This window comes from Eurytemora carolleeae, unplaced genomic scaffold, assembly GCF_000591075.1.
Source record: "Eurytemora carolleeae unplaced genomic scaffold, Eaff_2.0 scaffold342, whole genome shotgun sequence".
NCBI lineage: Eukaryota > Metazoa > Arthropoda > Copepoda > Calanoida > Temoridae > Eurytemora > Eurytemora carolleeae.
In genome coordinates this window covers 117,250-139,840 of record NW_019396284.1, presented here as the reverse complement: position 1 = coordinate 139,840, position 22,591 = coordinate 117,250, and the positions used below count along the sequence as shown (strand labels likewise).

General features: G+C 33.7%; 1 protein-coding gene across 4 annotated transcripts; it reads right to left on the bottom strand.

The window, feature by feature from the left end:
- Positions 1 to 1,257: 1,257 nt before the first annotated feature.
- LOC111700149 (glutamic acid-rich protein) lies at positions 1,258 to 20,953 on the bottom strand. Of its 4 annotated transcripts, none has more exons than XM_023470972.1 (24): positions 20,731 to 20,951; positions 19,563 to 20,333; positions 19,098 to 19,174; positions 18,295 to 18,619; positions 17,031 to 17,176; positions 16,118 to 16,206; positions 15,373 to 15,418; positions 15,254 to 15,303; positions 14,842 to 14,890; positions 14,151 to 14,242; positions 12,115 to 12,235; positions 11,738 to 11,803; positions 10,720 to 10,847; positions 10,605 to 10,665; positions 10,364 to 10,491; positions 9,864 to 9,950; positions 9,098 to 9,181; positions 7,768 to 7,828; positions 7,339 to 7,396; positions 6,899 to 7,017; positions 6,395 to 6,478; positions 5,630 to 5,738; positions 2,773 to 2,873; positions 1,258 to 1,557 (listed from the first exon to the last, which is right to left on the bottom strand). In XM_023470972.1, the coding sequence occupies exons 1-24, from the start codon at positions 20,915 to 20,917 to the stop codon at positions 1,480 to 1,482; spliced, it is 3,117 nt and encodes a 1,038-aa protein (XP_023326740.1). In that variant the 5' UTR covers positions 20,918 to 20,951; the 3' UTR covers positions 1,258 to 1,479. The 4 variants fall into 4 exon arrangements, with proteins under 4 accessions (XP_023326740.1, XP_023326741.1, XP_023326742.1 ...); XM_023470973.1 differs by having other exon boundaries at positions 20,743 to 20,951; XM_023470974.1 differs by lacking the exons at positions 1,258 to 1,557; positions 2,773 to 2,873 and adding an exon at positions 3,004 to 3,165.
- Between the last annotated feature and the right edge of the window lie 1,638 nt (positions 20,954 to 22,591).

Sequence of the window (22,591 nt, the reverse complement as noted above, 5' to 3'; positions counted from 1 at the left end):
TTGTGCTCTACTCAGTTTTAATTTAAATTCACAGATAAAGCTAAATGCAAAGAAGTCAGAACTTGTGAATCTTGGGATCAAGCATTATAATCTCCATCTTACGCATGCAGACCTACGGATTTATTCAATTCCTTTTCTATAACTCGTCTGGTCATTCTCTTGATGTGTATAACTTTAGCTGGGGATCCAGCATATATCCTCAAATTAGAAAGTGTCCGCATTGAATATCCAGATGAAGGGTTTAAGATTAATGATATTCCAGAGATAAATTCCGACCTCTGTATAGTTAGTTACACAGCTAGATATTGATTTGAAACATTTCTGTCAGATTGGGTCTAAATTTTATCTGTCTTGAGTCCTTTTTTCCTCAACAGTGGACCGTGGACATTTATAGACATTATACAATGAACAGCAGATATCCACAGACATTGGACAACTAGAGACAGTGAACAGTAGACAATAATAGACAGTTAACAATAGACAATTATAGACACAGGTGACAATTATAGATGCAGTGGACAATTATAGGTAAATTATAGACACAATTGACAATAGACACAGTGGATAAATAAAGACACTGTGGACAATTTTAGATACAGTTGACAATTATAGACACAGTGGACAATCATAGATACAGTTGACAATTATAGACACCGTGGACAATTATAGACACAGTGGATAATTATAGACACAGTGGATAATTATAGACACAGTGGATAATTATAGACACAGTGGACAATCAAAGATACAGTGGACAATCAAAGACACAGTGGATAATTATAGACACAGTGGACAATCAAAGATACAGTGGACAATCACAGACACAGTGGATAATTATAGACACAGTGGACAATCAAAGATACAGTGGACAATCAAAGATACAGTGGACAATTATAGAAACAATATTAATCTAGCTGTTTGTTAAATGAAAAAAAAACATTTTAGAAGTAAGAGATGGAAACAAGTCACTTAATATTTGTTAAAAAATTTAAAATCTTTATCAATCAATATGTTAGGTTCTCAATACTCAAAAAAGAGAAGGATTAAAAAATTTCCTCTAACTTTAATATTCCAATCCTAATATGCTTCAAACCCTTGATATTTCAAACATTAAATACTTCATTTAAAAGAATTTATAGTTTTAATTATCAAAGGCCTACAAGATTAGGTTGCCAAGATTTAAGGATTATAAAATAAAAGTTGAGCTGAATTCTTTGGTCTACTTTCAACATTATCAAATTTAACGTGAAAAAATAATAACCATTGCTAATTTATCATTTATTAGAATAAAAGGAGTAAAGAAATTAATATAACATTAATAAATAAAAATAAAATCAAAAAACAAAAACGAAGATAGTTCCTGCTAGCTTGCTGGAAGAGTATTCCTCCCAGCTAGTTAGAAGATTATTCCTCCCAGCTTACTAGAAGATTATTCCTCCCAGCTAGTTAGAAGCATATTCCTCTCAGCTAGTTAGAAGATTATTCCTCCCAGCTAGCAAGAAGATCAGAAACTGATTGTATTCTATCCATCAAAGTTTCCTTCATTTCAGGTTCAACCTAAAAGCAAAATACCAATCAATATTATTATCGTGTTAAATCTTCCTTTTAACTTGAAATACCGATAAAAAAATTTATTTGTAATATTTTCAGACATACAACAATCCTTAGTTTATTTTCTTCTTAAAAAAAAGAGCGAAATGAAGGCAAGTTCCCTTTTAAATTCATTGATCTATTTAAGGGTGTACAGGCTCTAGTGTTGTTAATCGTTTAAAAAAAAATAATAAAAGTGTATTATGTTTAATTTTGATTTTAATGAACTCACCAATTCTTTGACCTAAATAAATAAAAAGTACAAAACTATTTGAAAATGATCGTTACGACACGTTCGCTTTTGCATCGTTTTTGGGCCGTTTTTGGTTCGCTTTTGCATCGTTTTAGGGTCGTATTTGCATTGTTTTTGGGTCGTTTTTGCATTGTTTTTACATCGTTTTGGGGTCGTTTTTGGGTCGTTTTTTGCATATAACTTCTACTAGGGCTAAAATTTGACATAGTATAGTGTAAGAAAAATAATATTTAGAAAACACAATTTAAATACATTTGTTGTAATTACACGATGCTAAATGTTGACTCTGAAAGAAAATATGAACAATAAATTAACCAAAAAAAGAAGAACCTGAGGCCAAATTTAAGCCACGGCTCAAGTATGTTTGGTTAAACGTTAAATTGTTTTAAATTTTTCAAAATTTAAGCCGGCTTTTAATTAAAACCGGTTTTGGGGGGATTTGAGACGCAGCATAAATTCATTAAATTCGGACACCATAGGTCCATCACCATGTCCAGCATATAATGTGTATTGTGTAATACAATGTACTAAATATACTACAATATTGTATTAAAGAGTTTAAAGAAACACTAACTTAATTTAATACAATGAACTAACTCAGAAAGTTTTCTTTTATTCATCCCGAGGAAAAAATTAGGTTTAATAGGAAGCAAAAAATACTCAGTTGGACACTAAAATGAAAAGGCAAAAATTTTTTCAACTGAAAGTTTAAAATAATTAGTTTGGCGGAAAAAAAAGAACAACAAAAGAGAAATGATTTGTGCGATTAAAAACAAAAGGTTTCATTTTGATTAAAATAGAACATTTTTTAGTCGGTTTAAATGAAAATCAAAAGATTTACAATTTTTTATTCCACCATTTTTTGTATTCTGTTTTTTTTTGTTTTGAATATCATTGCAAATACTTTCTTTATTGATTGATTATCATACCTGAAGAATTGAAGAGGCCAGGGTGAGAGTTTGTAAGCCTTCTTCAGCTTTCTCTTTAGCTTTACTCTTACTTATCATCCCTGCTTCAGCTTGACCAGCAGCTAGGCAATATAATTATATATTTCTCTTTAGGTTTATCCTTACTTATCATCCCTGCTTCAGCTTGACCAGCAGCTTGACAGTATAATTATATATTTCTCTTTAGCTTTACCCTTACTTATCATCCCAGCTTCAGCTTTACCAGCAGCTTGACAATATAGTTATATATTTCTCTTTAGCTTTACCCTTACTTATCATTCTTGCCTCAGCTTGACCAGCAGCTTGTAAATATAATTATATATTTCTCTTTAGCTTTACTCTTACTTATCATCCCTTCTTCAGCTTGACCAGCAGCTTGACAATATAGTTATATATTTCTCTTTAGCTTTACCCTTACTTATCATCCCTGCTTCTGCTTGACCAGCAGCTTGACAATATAGTTATATATTTCTATTTAGCTTTACCCTTACTTATCATTCTTGCCTCAGTTTTTGTCCGGATTGACATTGATAGGAAAGTTGTATTAAACTGATTAGTTCTTATCCCTCGTATGACCAACAAGAGGGATTGAGTTTTACCTGGATTGATACGGGTTTAAAATGATTTATTAGAGTATAGGGCATTAACTACAAAAGTGGTAGCAGCGGCGAGAATAAGGAACCCTAGTAAAATGCCACTCCAAGGAAGAAAAGTACAATGATTACTTGGTTTAACTGATAGTAGGAGAAACTGTGTCAAGAAGAAACAGTAACAGTGCAGCAACAAGGAGTGCTACCAGAACGAACAGAGTACAAGAATGTAACGTGTACCAGAGTGTAACAGTGAACAATTTTAGATTATAACCTAGAATAACTAGAAAAGAATCAGATATCAGAAGACCAGACATGAATGAAACCGTAAGAGAGAGAGTGGAAACCTTCAACACAAAGAATTGGAAGCCCTGAGGAAGAGAGTGGAACAAATGGAGTTGAGAGGTCAGAAAAAAGATGAAAATTTGAAAACATTGGAGAATCTACAGGGGGCTAGTGGGAACTGGGAAAGCAACCGTGGATAGGTACGATGAAATATGTGACGTTGAAGCTGTTATAGAAGAAAGAATACAGGATTTCATTGAGAGTGCTCCCAAATATAATGGAAATTCAGAAATAATGTTCGAATAGTGCTGGAAATTCCTCTGCTTAATAGTAAATAAAGATGTAAAAAAGATTCTAGTTTCAATGCATCACATGATCAGCTAGTAGAGAGATTGTGCAGTTTTACCAAACATGAGTATCATTAGAGAGATATAAAACAGGAGAGTGTTTTGCAGAAACGATGAAAAGATTCAAATAAGAAGAATATGATGAAGGCTGGAAACAGGAATACCTAGAGACAGGAAACAGGAAAATGGTGAAGATATCAGAGAATATCAGACTGACAAGATGAAGTTATGTTGGAAACAGGTATACCTAGATAGGAAACAGGAAAGTGGCAAAGATACTGCAGAGAGGCTGAGGTTATGCCAGAAAAAAAAAATAGGAATACCTATCCAGGAGCCAGGAACATGATGAAGATACCAGAGACAATTATACTGACAAGCTGAGTTTATGGATACAAGCATACGCTCCAGATAATAGGAGCCTGGTAGAATTAAAGAATGAGATGCTCATGGAACTGTATGAAGAAGAGTTGATGGAGATTAAAACAAGGGTAAGGCAGTACAAGACCGCCAACTATCCTAGGATAGAAATGAGTTAAAAACTACATGTACAGATAGTTTTGATACAGTAGAAAACAGCAAGAGAGCTGATAAGATATGGGAAACAGGAAATACAAACAGGGAACCATTTTCCTGCAATAGTTCAGCAAAAGAAGAACAGATATAACGTGATTGTGGAAATGAGAGGCAAGATTCCAGATGGAGGGTTTGGACAATATTGGAAAATCAGGAAACCCTGGAATTAATTGATGTTAATGACGTGAAAAAGAATTATACTGAATTTAAAAAAAAATTTCCAGGAAACCGGAAGCATGCCCGCAAACTAGGAAAGAAAGTTATGTCGGGTTGGAAAAAGATAATCTTAAACCATGTGAATGAGATGGATGATAAAGAAAAAGTCATGACGGATTACAGAGAAAAGATTGAGTATATCTGGAATAAAATGAAGAAGATAAAGCTATGGTTGAAAAGGAAAAAGGACCAAGTCTACTTAAATTGGTTGGATATAGTGGAAACCATGTTGAGTGATGAAGAGAAAGTTCTGGTGGAGAGAACAGAAGATGTGGTTTATATAGATAGGCTGTTGAGTAATGAAGATAAAGCTAGGATTGAAGTCTCACTGAGTAATGAAGAGTTTTTAGCATTACTGGAAGTGAAACACAGTTAGTCAAATGGGTTGAACCATGCCGTAAATTTTAGCACGGAAAGTGTTAACAGGAAGTGCCAAAGTCCTGTTCAGAACAGGAAGTGAATCATATACTGGAATTTGGAGAGAGAAAACCAGAAGACAAGATCTTTGGAAAACCAAGAAGAGAAAGAATCAGTTCAAGAACTGGTACTTTAAGAAAATACTACACTTTAATGAAGTTTACAAGATCATGGCATGTTGATTTTAATAGGGGTAACAAATTACGTTATCTTTTTGATTCATTTTAAATGAAAAAACTACCTATGAGCAAACAAAAAACTAACATGAAGTAGTTGAACTGGATGGAATTAGTTGAACTTTTCTTGGACTTTTACCGGCGCTCAAGGGAAGTGTGTTAGCTTAGTCTATCTAGTTAAACCACTTCACGATATTGATTAAATTTTAAAATAAAGTGGGATGTAAAAACATACCAAGTGCCACTATCGCCATCTGCAGTTCAAGCAATAGCTGACCCCGCCATCTTGAATATCCGGGTTCTATTAGATCTGCTATATTCAACAGTTCACGGCAAAACCTTTCCTATATATAATATTACAGTACTGGTTCTTTTAGATCTGCACGTTACAGTTCACGTTTCCTTGATAAAACACTAGTTCTAAGTAAAGTTAAGTATAGCAGATCCAAAAATACGTCTAATGTATCTGCTTTACTTAGCAGAGAATAGTATTGTAAATTCTGAACTAGAATCAGAAGTTTCATATTAGTTTTAATATCTGATGTAGTTCATTAGTAATGTTTATTGACATCTGAATTTCTGTAAATTACTTAATCAGAGTTAATAAAAGTTTTAATTTAAAAAGACTTGAGTTCAAGTTGAGTTTAATGGATTCCACGTTCAGCTCACTATAGTTTAGGAATTATAATCTTAGTACCATGCGTTTATAATAATCGAGATCATGATATTTCTGTATGTTTATTTGATTTATAAAAACGAACTTTTATACTTTCAAATTATCTTTAATTTGTGAACAGTTTTGACTGACCTCGTAGGTATACGGAGTGAGTAAGGGTGGGTACTGAGTATAGAGGACCCCCCCCCCGTTCCAAAAAGGGTATATTCCCTGGAATGCTAAAAAAGTTTGACCTCCCTGCACCCCTGGAAAAATTCCGACATACATTCTGTACATTTTTTAACCTGCATAATTTAAGTTCATGATTACAGTTTCCATTATTACCTTAATCTGCAGTAGCTCCATGCTGAGGTCTGAGAGCATGTAGGGTTTCCGGTTCCCCAGGATAGAAACAATAGTGTACTTAACCTAAACGAATCAATGGATTAAAAGTACATTTTGAAAATGGTTCAATTAAACCTTTTCTAAAACTTGCATTTTAAACAAATGTTTGAAAAGTCGTAAATTTTACATTACTTGTTTAACACAGGTGGAAACCTTGAAATAAACCTTAACAATTATGCTAGTAAGAGGCGTTCTTAGATGGGGGCTATGGGGGCTGCGCACCCCCCCCCCCCCCCCCCCCCCCCCCCCCCATACCACCACCACTACCTGGATCAGTAAAATCTACGGTTTTCAGTGAGTCCTTAACACCTTTTCAGAACAAAATTTAATTGGTCCGAAAAAATGGAAACCCTCTTTTTTGGCATTAGATTCACAAAATTGGTAAAACCCTATATCAAATATTCCTAAATGTCCTTTGGCGCAATTAATTCTTAGAATACCTACCTCGACCACGTGGTGATTGTTTGGACCAAGAACCGGTTCTTGAGCGTGAAGGAATTTAAGAAGAGCTTCACAGCTTCCTTTGTTTACTTGAGACAGTTCATTGCTAACACTTGCATTGCCTAACCAAAGGAAGTAAGTTCATCATGTCACATGTCAGAATTTTTAGTCCTTATGTCACTCTTTACAACCCATTGTTTGAATTATGTTAGATCAAATAGTTTAATTTTGTAATTTTACAAATAGACATTAGCGAATTTGACAAAACCTCAGTTCTATGGATATCTAATCTACAGTATTTAATTTTATTGATCAAAATTTTTGGTTTAAAAAAAAAATCTCTTCCAAGTTTTGTTTAGAATTGTTCAAATTTGTTTTGTTTCTACGTGGCTGAAATAAGAAAAGCATTTAATTATTTTAAAACTCTCTAAAGGCTTACTAACCTGACTTGATCTGACTTGCTTTCTGAATGTTAGTGCACTTACTGCATTTCCAAAGAGACTAAACAACAATAGAAAGAATTTATTAAACAAAATTAAAATTTACTTGAAGAAAAATAAATGTTTTATTTTTTATTTTTTACAATCATATTTAATAAGTATTTTGTGAACAAATTTTCCTCCTTTTCTTCAACCCCAATATTTTTCAACACTCCCCTCCCCTCTTTATGATTATTTTGATTGATTTTTATTCTAATTATTCTATTTAGAAATAAGTTTTTTATAACCTCTAAATTTGACAAAAAGAACACATACTATAAACATATAAATCTAATTTTCCCTCCGATGCTTCAATATTATTTATAAATTCTCGATAACATGAATCCTATAAAATATTTTATAAAATAAAAATAAAATTCTGAATATGCGCACCTCTGGGTTTAAAGGATTGGTTGGAGTGATGTACTGAAGATCATTATTCTGAACGTTATCCCTGCAGAAAATATTTAATATATGACTTTACTCTCTTCCTGAATTGGCCCGAGATGAAATAATCTAAATTCTGGGAGCAGTGAGGAACAAATGAAAATGTGCAAAATAGGTTTTATCTGGGATTACGTTACACTAGAATGTTAAAAATGAAACAAAAACTGGCAAAAATATCACATTTTTGATTTTAGGACCAATTCATAGAAAGAACTGAACACTTTTTATTTAAAGTAAATTCTAAAAACAATTTATGGAATCGATGCTTTTAATGTTTCGAAGAAATGTTTCGAAGGATTTTTTGATGGATATTTTTGAGCTTACTGTCCCATTGGAAACAAATATCAAAAATGCCAACGCTCAAAAGATGAACAAGTATGAACATTTTATCACAGATATAACAACTAGGGATGTGTCTGTTCATCCTTTTGAAATCGGCTCAAGAGGATATATCTCACCATCAGATAAGGCGATTTTAAAGAAACTGCATAAGTTCTGCAAACCCAGTGTTAGTTTCAAAGCAATGTGTGAAAATCTATCAAGCCTTGCAGTACTGTCATCATACCACATTTTTAGAAAACGAAAAACACTAGACTGGGACCAAGAAACCCCTTTTCTGAAAACCACCTCTGAATAGCTAAACTATACTCATGCTAAAAGTCTTGTATTGCACCTGTTTTTTGGCAAACCCTATCAATTATAAAATGCGATATTCAGAGAAAGGAGTATTAGTTTGTAAACTTTTATATTGTTTAATGTAATTTTGCTTTAGACAAATATAAATGATAAATATATATGTAATTTGCAATGTATATGTTTTTAAAAATGTTCATAATTTCGAGATCAAGTATTAATCTCCATATTATACAAATCTACGGATTAATTTAATTCCCAAGCTTCGATATTCTGTGATGGTCATACCCTGCAGGGATAGATTTAGTTAAAGGATCAAGCATCGGTCCTCAAAATTCAAAAGTGCTCACATTGGACATTGAGATCAAGCGTTCAAAGCTTAACAATATCCACACAAAAATTCCAATTTCACAACATGCTTTTGAAAATTTGAAAAATTTTCGTGTTTCTATTTTACACTTTTTTGTTTGATTATGTATTCTAAATATAAAAGTACGTTATGTTTTACATGTTTTGAAATTCAGAAATCAAAATATGTTTGATAATATGTCGTTACAGATGGAATACTCTTCAATGTAGATTATTTTCCGTGACTCCATTAAATACTTTACAATGAATAAAAATGAGAATACAAATCTAAAACCTGAATCCCAGACATCTTGAACATCTAATAGCAGATAGGTAGGAACCTAGCTCAGTTGGATCTCGACAACGACGGCAACTGCACCTGTATTCATAACGTATTGTGCGAACATAAAACAAGATATTTTTTATTTTTGAAAACTTTAATTTAACACCAACAGAGTCTGAAACTTAAGACAGAGTATCGGAAACCTGGTTTCAAGAATGGGGTCAGGCAGTTTAGTCGATACCAATGATTTTGTTAAGAAATATTATTTCAAGTGGGTTCTTTGCATTCTCTTTCGTTTTCTGATTTCTTAAATTTAAATATACGCAAACGCGTTGTCCCCAAAAAAGAAACTTGGAAGATTCTTTCAACGATACGCTCTTAAGTTTCAGACTTAGACTTTTCAAATATGTTTTAAAAAATGTATGCACCTATTAAATATGTTTTAACGTGTTTGCACTTTTTTAGGATTATCAATTAATCAACCCCAATACTTAAATATTATCTCTAAATTAACAACGTTTTTCGAAGATTTGATCAACTAGAGCTAGGCAAATTTTTGTATTCCAATATTTGCATTTCTAAAGATCAGTTTCAATGATTTTAGTTATTTTTCCATCTCAATCAAAAGCTCTCAGTTTTGGCAAGTGATTTCGATTCTGCAAAAACTTGAACTCGATCGCATTAGAGAAGTATCCAAACAATTCAGATAAATAAGGTTGAAACCGGCGTTAGGCAGTTCAAGTTCATAAAATTCCGTCCCAGATTCTATTCTACTTACCAAAAGCATTTACTCATGTTAAGGTGTTCTCTTCTTTGCAAGGTTGGCCAAAGTGTGTTCGTATATGTGGCGCTGATAATACTGCCCCTAAACAATGTATGATATTAGCTGGCGCTGATAATACTGCCTCTGAACAATTTAATAATATTATAGGTGGCGCTGATATTACTCCTTCAGAACAATCTATTAATTTAGGGGGCGCTGATAAAACTGCCCTGAACATTTTATTAATAAAGTTTGGGCTGATAATACTGCCTTGAACATTTTATTGATATAGACAGGGCTGATAATACTGCCCTGGACATTTTATTAATATAGGTGGCGCTAATAATGCTGACCCTGAACAATCTATTAATACAGGTGGCGCTAATATTACTGTCCCTAAAATTGTTATCAATATAGGAGGTGCTGATAATACTGCCCCTGAACATTATATCAATATAGGTGGCGCATAGTTAAGTTGTTTGTTTAATGTTTGGAGGCCTGTTCTTTTTACTTACTTCTCTATTTTCCTAGTAGTGTAGATATTGATGGAGTTATCTGGAGAGAAAGTGTGCCTTGTATTTGGTGTACAATCATGAGATATTATACAAGCAGTCCGGTACATGGCTCGAAGATTCTGTCCATTCTTAAAAATAAAGAAATTTAGAAGTCATGATACAGCCAAAAAAAAAATATTTCAAAATCGATTTAAATTTACGTCACGGCCAAAACAAAAGTAAAATTAGATTTTATATATACTTGTCTAATTTCAAAGCAATTTGTATCCAGTTTTCCTGAGGCCTCCAAGATCTCTAAATCACTAAAAAAAGTTTTTTTTTAAATAAAGTATATCTTTTGTATATTTTTAAGTTACCTATATCGTTTGATGCCAAGATAATGGTGCATGAAGAAGACAACCTTTTCCTTGTTCACTTTATTATAAATAGGAGTTTTTATTCTCTCATCCAGATGGGAGTCAAACTTTACATAGTCTTCCCATACCTTAAAAATAGATGGGAGTCAAACTTTCTTCCCATATCTGAAGGATAGATGGGAGTCAAACTTTACATAGTCTTCCCATATCTTAAAAATAGATGGGATTCAAACTTTAAATATTCTTCCCATATCTTAAAGATAGATGGGAGTCAAACTTTAAATATTATTCCCATATCTTAAAGGTAGATGGAAGTCAAACTTTACATAGTCTTCCTATATCTTAAAGATAGATGGGAGTCAAACTTTACATAGTCTCCCCATATCTTAAAGATAGATGGGAGTCAAACTTTACATAGTCTTCCCATATCGTAAAAATAGATGGGAGTCAAACTTTACATAGTCTTCCCATATCTTAAAGGTAGATGGAAGTCAAACTTTACATAGTCTTCCCATATTTTAAAGATAGATGAGAGTCAAACTTTACATAGTCTTTCCATATTTTAGAGAAAAAATTTAAAGGAAATATTGTTAAAGAATATTTTGTAATGTTCGGCATCAAAGCAACAATGTTATTGACATTGTAAATTTGTACATTTTATAAAAACTGAATTTTTTACAAATAGAAATGCTAATTCGAGAAGCGTTTGAAAGTGAAAAGCCATTATTACTAACATTAGGTGAAAAAAATAATCAAAACAGCCAAGAGCTATTTTCCACCTAATTGCTTTATACTTGTACTGTTAATATAATCATCAATTTTGTGATTGTAAACTCTATCTGTATACAGATACATTTATGTTAGCAATAAACGTTATCTTATCTTATCTTATCTTATCTTAAATTTGAATTTGCATAATATTTCACAACATATGATGTTCTGTTGTTTTCTAAATAAATATCAGCAAAGAAAGTGTTTTAAACTTTCCCATCAGAGCTTTTCTTAATCTCCTTGTTACCTTTTTAGGTCCATCCTGTAGAGCTAAAGCTCTGATAACAGTTATGCAGGCATACATCATGTTCGTCTAAAATAATTTGAAAAAGTAAAATAAAAAAGTTTGATTCTGCAAAGGTTGGTTGAACTACAACAAATCTAAGAATCTTGGCACCTTTTCTTGCTGCACAGGGTGTTTAATTTCTACAAATTTGTCATTAGTTTTATTTGAAAATATCACACTAGATTTAAAAAAGGGGGGAAGGTTGCATTTTGAGTCCCAACCCAGAGCAAATACATTCAATAGTTTAAAGTACAGCTGCAGCAGAGAAAGGGTCAAACATAACATTCTTATTTGAATAAATATTTTTAAAATCACTTTTTTAATTTTCATAAATCTACCTGATTGAAAACCTCAACGTTAACTTTACTGCCTGCTGCCTTGGTAGCCCTGCACTCGGGATCATGCTGAGGACTGTCCTGGCACTTCAAGCTACATACTGGCCAGTTACATCGGATACACCTAGCATGTCACAATAGTTAACTACATACCGGCCAGTTACATCGGATACACCTAGCATGACAAAATAGTTAACTACATACCAGCCAGTTACATCGGATACACCTAGCATGATACAATAGCTAACTACATACCAGCCGGTTACATCGGATACACCTAGCATAATACAATAGTTAACGACATACCTGCCAGTTACATCGGATACACCTAGCATGTCATAATAGTTAACTAAATACCAGCCAATTACATCGGATACACCTAGCACGATACAATAGTTAACTGCATACCAGCCACTTACATCGAATACACCTAGCATGATACAATAGTTAACTACATAACGGCCAGTTACATCGGATACACCTAGCATGACAAAATAGTTAACTACATACTAGCCAGTTACATCGGATACACCTAGCATAATACAATAGTTAACTACATACCAGCCGGTTACATCGGATACACCTAGCATGACATAATAGTTAACTACATACCAGCTAGTTACATCGGATACACCTAGCATAATACAATAGTTAACTACGTACCAGCCAGTTACATCGGATACACCTAGCATGACAAAATAGTTAACTACATACCAGCCGGTTACATCGGATACACCTAGCATAATACAATAGTTAACGACATACCTGCCAGTTACATCGGATACACCTAGCATGTCATAATAGTTAACTAAATACCAGCCAATTACATCGGATACATCTACCACGATACAATAGTTAACTACATACCAGCCACTTACATCGAATACTAATACAATAGTTAACGACATACCTGCCAGTTACATCGGATACACCTAGCATGTCATAATAGTTAACTAAATACCAGCCAATTACATCGGATACATCTACCACGATACAATAGTTAACTACATACCAGCCACTTACATCGAATACACCTAGCATGATACAATAGTTAACTACATACCGGCCAGTTACATCGGATACACCTATCATGATACAGTAGTTAACTACATACTAGCCAGTTATATCGGATACACCTAGCATGATACAATAGTTAACGACATACCAGCCAGTTACATCGGATACACCTAGGATGATACAATAGTTAACAACATACCAGCCGGTTACATTGAATACACCTAGCATGATTCAATTGTTAACTACATACCAGCCAGTTACATCGGATACACCTAGCATGATACAATAGTCAACTACAAACCAGCCAGTTACATCGGATACACCTAGCATGATACAATTGTTAACTGCATACCAGCCAGTTACATCGGATACACCTTGCATGATACAATTGTTAACTACATGCCAGCCAGTTACATCGGATACACCTAGCATGATACAATAGTTAACTACATACCAGCCAGTTACATCGGATACACCTAGCAGGATACAATAGTTAACTACATACCGGCCAGTTACATCGGATACACCTAGCATGATACAATTGTTAACTACATACCGGCCAGTTACATCGGATACACCTAGCCTAGCATGATACAATAGTTAACTACATACCGGCCAGTTACATCGGATACACCTAGAATGATACAATAGTTAACTACATACCAGCGAGTTACATCGGATACACCTAGCATGATACAATAGTTAACTACATACCGGCCAGTTACATCGGATACACCTATCATGATAAAATAGTTAACTACATTCCAGCCAGTTACATCAAATACACCTAGCATGATACAATAGTTAACAACATACCGGTCAGTTACATCGGATACACCTAGCATGATACAATAGTTAACTACGTACCGGCCAGTTACATCGGATACACCTAGCATGATACAATTGTTAACTACATACCGGCCAGTTACATCGGATACACCTAGCATGATACAATAGTTAACAACATGCCGGTCAAGAATTTGAATCTTGGCTGACTATAAAGAGGAGGTAATAATTGTTACTTGATCATTTCTGATGATGAAGCAATCTCTTTATGGCATCCGAGGCATACTGGTTTGGTTAACTGCCTTGGTCCTATCACCATAGGACTTTCCTAAAAATACAGAATTTTTCATAAGGATTCAAACTTCCCAAGGGTATTTTTCCAAGTTGCAACTTCCCAAATGTGCAATTTCCCACGTTGAAACTTCCAAGACTATCCTTACCGCAGCGCTCGGCCTCCTAGTAGGTTCTGGCACATCCTAGCCGTAGCTCTTGGCCTTCATTGCAGCCTGTGGCGCCTCAGATGGCCTAACCTGCCTTTGGGAAGTTGCCGCTTTACAAATTGCGCATTTGGGAAGTTTCCACTTGGGAAGTCGCCCTTGGGAAAATGTCTTTGGGAAAATACCAATTACACCAATTTATCATGCCCAACAGATATTGAGATTTGAAGAGTTTGATAAATAAAACTAAAACTATCTGAAATATCAAATCCTAAAAATGGGGGGGGGTCTGAGAAAAGTACTTTATCCTTTTCATGCGATTAATAAATATTTTTGAACAATTACCAATCATTGGATTTGGAAATAAGATTTTCAAAAACTATTTCATGTCAACAATTGATAATTGGATTGGTAACATGAGTTCAAAAAACATTTAGATTTACTACATAAAATTTGTTGTTTAAGTCATCGACACTGGTTAAGATATAACCTGTAAAATGAGCTCCCCCTCAGCCAAATCCTTTGTGGCTGCAAGAAACCTAACAAATTTTAGTTAAAAAAAAAATTTAAATCTTGAATTTTTATAATCTGAATCATTAAAATATATGCCATTCTGTTAACTCTGACGGATGCACTTAAATTATTTGAAGTTTAGTAAACAGTGATCGTATTTTTGGCAAGGAGAGACTCCGAATATATGGTTTTGCACTTTGTTAATCTGTTTCATGCATTGTAGATTAACTCTAACTCTTACAAAAAAACAGACCTCTGGTCCATTTCATATTATTACAGTGCATACAAAAAATCAGACCTCTGGTCCATTTCATATTTTTACAGTGCATAAAAAAAATCAGACCTCTGGTCCATTTGAAATTATTATAATGCATACAAAACATGTTTACCTTCCTAACTTTTTACTTCGTTCTACTCTGTAAGGAAGTTTGAAGAATTCCTGACAAAAAAATATAATCTTTAATTTCTTAAGAAATGTTTAATTTTAAATTTTTTTTGAGAAAATTACCTTGCAGGAATCCTTGTGACTTGTCCAATCCTTCTTTTGATGTTCTCTAGGAAAGAAATTAAATTAAAACATGATTCTTGAAATAAGATTAATAAAAAAGCAAAGCCTAGTTTAACTTTAACTTTACGCTTGAAATTTGACATCAAAATATTATTTTTTAATCTTGACCAGAAATGATATATCATTAATTTGTTTAATTTTGAGCATACAGAGCACTGAATTGTACAGTAGAATTTAGAGCATGCAGTACACTAACCTTGTACAGTAGAATACCTGTTTACACCCAGAGCATATACAGTAAACTATCCTTGTACAGTAGAATACATGTTTACACCCCAAGCATACAGTAAACTAACCTTGTGCAGTAGAATACCTGTTTACACCCCGAGCATACAGAAACTAACCTTGTACAGTAGAATACATGTTTAGACCCCGAGCATACAGCAAACTAACCTTGTACAGTAAAATACATGTTTAGACCCCGAGCATACAGAAACTAACCTTGTACAGTAGAATACATGTTTACACCCAGAGCATACAGTAAACTAACCTTGTACAGTAGAATACATGTTTACACCCAGAGCATACAGAAATTAACCTTGTACTGTAGAATACATGTTTACACCCCGAGTATACAGAAACTAACCTTGTACAGTAGAATACATGTTTACACCCCGAGAATGCAGTACACTAACCTTGTGCACCAAAATACCTGTTTTCACTCCCTGAGCAAACAGAAACTAACCTTGTACAGTAGAATACATGTTTACACCCCGAGCATGCTGCTTTAGCCAGTCTACCACAAACAACGCAATCTCCGCAAGGAACCTGATCCTAGGAGACATTCGAAATATAATTACAGTTAAAACAAAATCTTGTTTTTTTAACCCTATAAAGGCTGGGGGGTCTGAATCTAAGTATAGGGGGGCATTAGAGAATAGGTATAGGATTGAAATGCATGTGCATAGCCTAGTTTTTCATGGCCAGGTCATAGAAAAAAGATTATACCGTTAACAATAATAGTTCGGGTGCTATAAAGGGTTGAAAAAAATGCCTAAAAAGGGTCAAAAAAAGGAAAAAAAATATTTATTTTGTTTTAAACAAATCTCCAAGTGTGACACATGTTTCTACACGCATTTTTGAAGGGCTTTTCAAAAACATAGTTTTTAGATCTGTAACTTAGTCACAAAAAAAGTTATGGGTATTTTTGATTTTTTTTCACAGATCGGACTTTTTTCCGCCCTGTACCCTACCACATAAATTTAAAAAAAATAAACAAAAAAATTTTTAAATTACTAATCATTACAAGTCACCAAATGTCATGGTGATCGTGTCAAAAATGAGAGTGCTAGGACAAAAAAACTACGCCGAACGCCCCCTCCCCCCAGCCTGTTTAGGGTTGATATCATGGTATAATAAAAAAATAAGATGGTTTAGGCATGATTTGTTACTTTTTTAAATGTTTGTACAAGTCAAAGATTTTAATATTTGGCTATTGATAATTTGAAAGTGTATTCTTTGATGCAAAAAAAATAATTCTAAATAATTGCGGTAAGGTACAGCATTAATGTTTGAATTACTAAATAATGATATTTAAAAAGTATCAATTTAATTCCGTTTCCAATTTTTGCGACGCACCCTCATTTATTAATCTTAACCTTTTCAATGATTTCCTCCTCAACAACTGGTTCAGGTTCAGGTTCTGTGATTTCAGTAATTTTCTCATCATTCTCATCTTCATCCAACCCTTCACTGGCAAACCATTCATCAAGGATATCATTCACCTCATCCAGATCAGTTCGGTCTAAAAACAAACAAATGGTATTCCAAACAAATTTCCCGAAAAATATTTTTTTAACAGGAAAATGTTTCCGTTCGACCAATTTCTCTGCTGAAGCTGAATGCTTCCTAACAAAAATATTTCCTCTTTCAAATGTTTTCCAACAATGTATTGCCTTGAACAAATCTTTCCGAACACAATATTTCCCCAGTAAAATGTTTCCCCAAAACATTTAAAACATTTCCGCAGGAAAATGTTTCCCCACAAAAATGTTTCCTCCGTCAAGTGTTTTCCCACAAGATATTTCTTTAGCGAAATGTTTCCACAGACAACATTTCCTCAGCGAAATGTTTCCGCAGACAACATGTCCTCAGCAAAATGTTTCCACAGACAACATTTCCTCAGCGAAATGTTTCCACAGACAACATTTTCTCAGAAAAATGTTTCCGCTGACAACATTTCCTCAGTAAAATGTTTCCACAGACAATATTTCCTCAGCGATATGTTTCCACAGACAACATTTTCTCAGCAAAATTTTTTCCACAGACAACATTTTCTCAGGGAAATGTTGTCAGTGGAAACATTTCCTCAGCAAAATGTTCCACTGACAACATTTCCTCAGCGAAATTTTTCCACAGACAACATTTCCTCAGCATTATGTTTCCACAGACAACAGTTCCTTAGCGAAATGTTTCGACGGACAACATTTCCTCAGCGAAATGTTAAACACAGACAACATTTCCTCATCGAAATGTTTCCACAGACAACATTTCCTCAGCAAAATGTTTCCACAGACATTATTTCCTCAACAACAACTTTACTGAGGTAAATGATTTACCACAAACGGTTTCAAAAATTTTCATTTCTACCAAAAAAAAAGGTTTTTGTAACCATTTTTAAATTTCGTAGAAGTTTTTCATGCCACAAAATGTTTATTTTTCGCCTGATTCTTTTCATTTACAAAACATTGTAATTTGTAATATGTTGCAGCCATAGAAGAATATGTTTTGTGATAGAAAATATTTTATGTTTGGGGAAACATTTATTTGGAAAAAATTTTCAGGAAAATTGTTTTAAATATTCATTTATTGTTAAAGAATTTATTTTAGTTTCAGTTATATGAAATAATAAAGTATTTTTACCTGTGTTTGAAGTTTGGTTTGGTTTTGATATCTCCGGAAGAACTTCCACATCATCCGGAAGTTCTTCTATACGAGATTCAACCTTTTTACTTCCGAGATTTTTGGCTGTTTTAATTTTAGTTTCCGGGATCAAAATTGGTTCAGGTTCTTCCTTTGCTTTAGTTGCCATTTTAGGCTTTGTTTCGGCTTTTGGCTTTGACTCAGTGTTCGGGTTTAGAACTAATTTTGACTTTGATTGTGGTTTTGGTTTTATTTCAGGGGCATCATCAATGTCAGGAAGATCATCAGGAATGTCATCATCATCATCAACCTCCTCCCTACCTCCCTTTTGAGCAAACATATATATTTGAATTAAAGTTTTTTTTCAAAAAAACTTTTTTGTAAAAGTTTCAGTGTTTTCACAAAAAAGGCCTCAAAAAGATTATTAAAAACCGCCAAAGCTCAAACTTGAGTTTAGGTAGAAAAGATGTCTAGAAATATATTGTGGAACCAACTTGGTTCATTACAGATATCATCCAATTTGTGTTTTGATGGAATCTTCTCAATAGGAAATTTTTATTCTAAAAAAACACCCTACCTTTTATCCCATATTCTTAGCCCCTTTTATTCTTAATCCCCTTTTTAAGATATCCATTGATTCGTGTATTAATGGAATCTTCTGAATAGGAAATCTACTTTTTTCTAATCCTTAATCTAATCCTTTATCCCGCCCCTTTTTATTCTCCACCCACCCAGCTATTTTCCCACACCCCCTTTATTATTTATTGTATCCCCCAAAAAATATTCATTTTTTATATGTTTGCCTTGAACCATTGATCTAGGATATTGTCAACCTCCTTCATGGCCTCCTTCTCTACTATTCCCGATACTGCGCCACACGCTAAATATAAATCTGACTAAAGGGAGAGACTGGCTGGACATGGTAGTTGAACTGAAAGTGCAATATTGTATAGAAAAACGTTTCTTCTGCTGACTGAAACAACTGGATAAATATTACAAACGACTTTACGCTCTTATTGAAAAATTGTCCAGAGTAAAAATGGCTCATTGGTATATTCAAATGAACCCAAAAGTCTTTATTTACAATACAGCACGCTCAACTACCATATCTAGCTGATCTCTCTCCCCTTAAAGGGACTGTAAACGTAATTTCAGGTGATCTTACATTTATAATTTTTCTTTAAACAATTAATTATTATCAATTGTTGTCTTTGGACTAATATTAAATTAAATAACAAAAGATTAAAAACAAAAACTATAAACATTACCTATATCAGAAACACCTCCTTGAGGAATACCGGGCTTTTCATTTTTTCCTTTCTTTTTGTTATTTTTAGCTTTCCCCTGTTTTGCTTTGGTTAACTCCGCTATTTTTTCAGCTCCTTTATTCTCAGGTTCAGGGGAGATATTTTTAGGATTATTTTCATCTTTCTCTTCTTCCCTTTCTGGTTTATTTTCTTTTTTCTTGGTTTCCTTCTTTGGAAGATGTTCTATTTCAGGAATTGTCTTTTCAATTTCTTTGATTTCCTTTTTCTTAGATTCCTTCTTTTTAGGATTTTCTTTCTCTTTAACTTCCAGAACATTATCTTTTGTTTCTTTTTTCGGTGATTTTTCCTTCTTTTTCTTTTCTTTTTTTACTGCAGAATCCTTTTCATTATCCGCTGTCACATTTTCTTTCATTTCGAGGTTCGAAGGTTTTTCATTTTTCTTGGCATGCACTTGGGCCGGGGTTTCCTTTTCTTTCATTTCTCTTTCGGGAGATTTGGCTTTGCTTTCTTTTAATGACTCTTCAGTATCATTTTTCTCAACCTCTTTAGTATCTATTACAGGCTGACTAGTTCTTCTCTTATTTTTCTTTTTTGATTTTCCAACTTCTTGGAATAGTTCTCCATTATCTACATCAACCTTAGGTTTGGTAATAGCTAGAACAGCTTTGACTTGCTGGTCAGCTTGAACCTGCTGAACAGCTTGGATCTCAGTTTGGATCTGAACTGGATCAGGAACACTCTCCTGTTCTTGAGCTTTCCCCTGTTCTTCATCTAAAGAAAGAAAATCCAACTTCTTTCTCCATTTTTATACATGATTGCCATTTCACCTTTTTAAACCAAGTATATTTGCTTTATTTTATTTTATTTTAAGAGTTGCTTTGATACTAATTGATTTAGGTATGGTGTAAGCACACTATTTACTTCATAGTTTTTGAAAATATTACAAATGTGTCGAATCTGCACAACCTGTAAATTAATGTTCTGGTAAAAATACTAAATTGCCACAAATAATTTTTCATTCTTCTGGAGAAGAGGAACCAACCGTGATTTTAATATTAGATAGATAGTATTAAGAGGATGCCCTTTTATAGATAAAAGGGGGGTGCAAGGCACATTAAGGTAAAAATCACCGACAACAAAATTTTAGGTAATAGTTTAATATATTTACCGCTACTATCACCTCCTTGGAGCTGTTTTGTCAGCCTGAGAAGAGCTTCTACATTCTTCACAATATTATGAGCAGCACGGAGATGAGCAGCATATGCAGCTGAATCATTGGACTCGAAGGAGACTTTACTGCAGTAGAAACAGGAAACACAGGAGACAAACTCTGAGGATTTCGTCTTCTTTCCCATCTTGTTTATACCTATAATCACACGGAGAAAATGCGGAGTATAAACTTAGAAATTCAGAGGGGGGGGGGGTAGTTTTGTAGATCTAGCATTTATTTATCTATATTTTAGCATTTTTAAAGAACGGCATAATTTAAAAATAACAAAAAATTTAAATTTTGTTGAATCTGAAAAATACTTGTTTCCTGCTTTCACTTACAATTGTCAATATACCGGGGGTTAATTTAAGCACCTATGTTACAGTGCAGGGTTTGCTCTATTATACGGGAGATGACACCCAATATAAAAATGTTGGAAGGATCTATAAATTCTAGAAACTGCGTCAAACCTTACTGTGTATTAGTGCAATACATTTTAATTTGGGTTGTTTAGTGCAACCCACAGCACAGATAACCTTTCTTAATGTTTTAAAGTTTAAAATTTACTTTGTATTTTATCTATAAATAAAGTAGTAATCTTGGTTTGTTTGTTTGCATGTACGATCATAACACAGAAACCCCTCGACTGATTTGTCTGAAATTTGTATTGGGGAACTCGTTAGAACCACGGGAATGTTCTTAACTTAGTTTAAACATTCTGTATTGAGTGTGTTGAGTATATTGTAGAGAAAAATAAGCATAGAATATCGTTTTTATTGTAATTTGTGTGTGTAGTTAGATGGTACAGTTTTTAAAAGGCTCTTATAAATGTATTTTAACCTACTCTACATTTTTATTCCATTTTTATCTGCTCTTGATTGTTCGCTATAATCTTTTAGTCGTTTTGCAATATATCTCCCCCCCCCTGAAATATCCCTCGTGAGAATCTCCTGTATCCCCCTGTAGTATTGGCAGGGGTCCAGAAACTATATCCCCTTTTAAACCTTCTAAATTCTCCACCTTTCTTCTGTTTTCTCCTCCCAGTCCAAACCCTGCAGAGTTTATATTATGTATTCGAGTTTAGTCTTGTTAAATCAAAACTTTGTGCAAACTGCTCCTTTCTTCAAGGATTCAATGTTTTTTACACATTTACAAGAGTTTCAGGTTTATGTAAACATTCATGCTTAAGAACATTCTAGATGTTTCTTGAAAAACCGCAAGAATTAAAAGATTTTTTAGAATTAAAAAAAAATGGATCTCTCTAAAGTAAATTAACAAATAGTGGAGTTGAACAACATTTAAAAATAAAATTTAAGAAAAACATTTGTTTTTGCATAATATTGCAGAAGGTTCTAGAAGAATGGAAAGTGAAACTAGCTTTGTTGGAACTAGAGCCAAGTTTAAAGAAGTTCTACTCCAGTATAGATTAGAGTGGGACGGGTTGGATCTCCGGAGTAAGGTTGAGTTTCTCCTCTCTCTACCGGAGATACAAGATATCCTTCGCTCCAGGTCGCAGCAGAAACTTGACTGTAAGGTCAGAATTATGAGTTTAAATTTCAAATCAAGAAACTCAACTCCGAAATCGCAAAAGCATAAATCAGGAAAGGAACTGATAACTCGCCTCATATACTTATATCTCTGCAACCTGATGTCGTTTAGGGTCTTTAATATTTCAAACTATAAACTTTACAAGATTAAATAATCAAAGTTTTTAAATATAAAAGGCATTCACCATCAGGTTACGCAGATGGAGGAATTAACGTTTTAGAGTTTCAGGCGAGTAATCAGTTCCTTTTACGTTTTGTTTCCATGGTTTGAT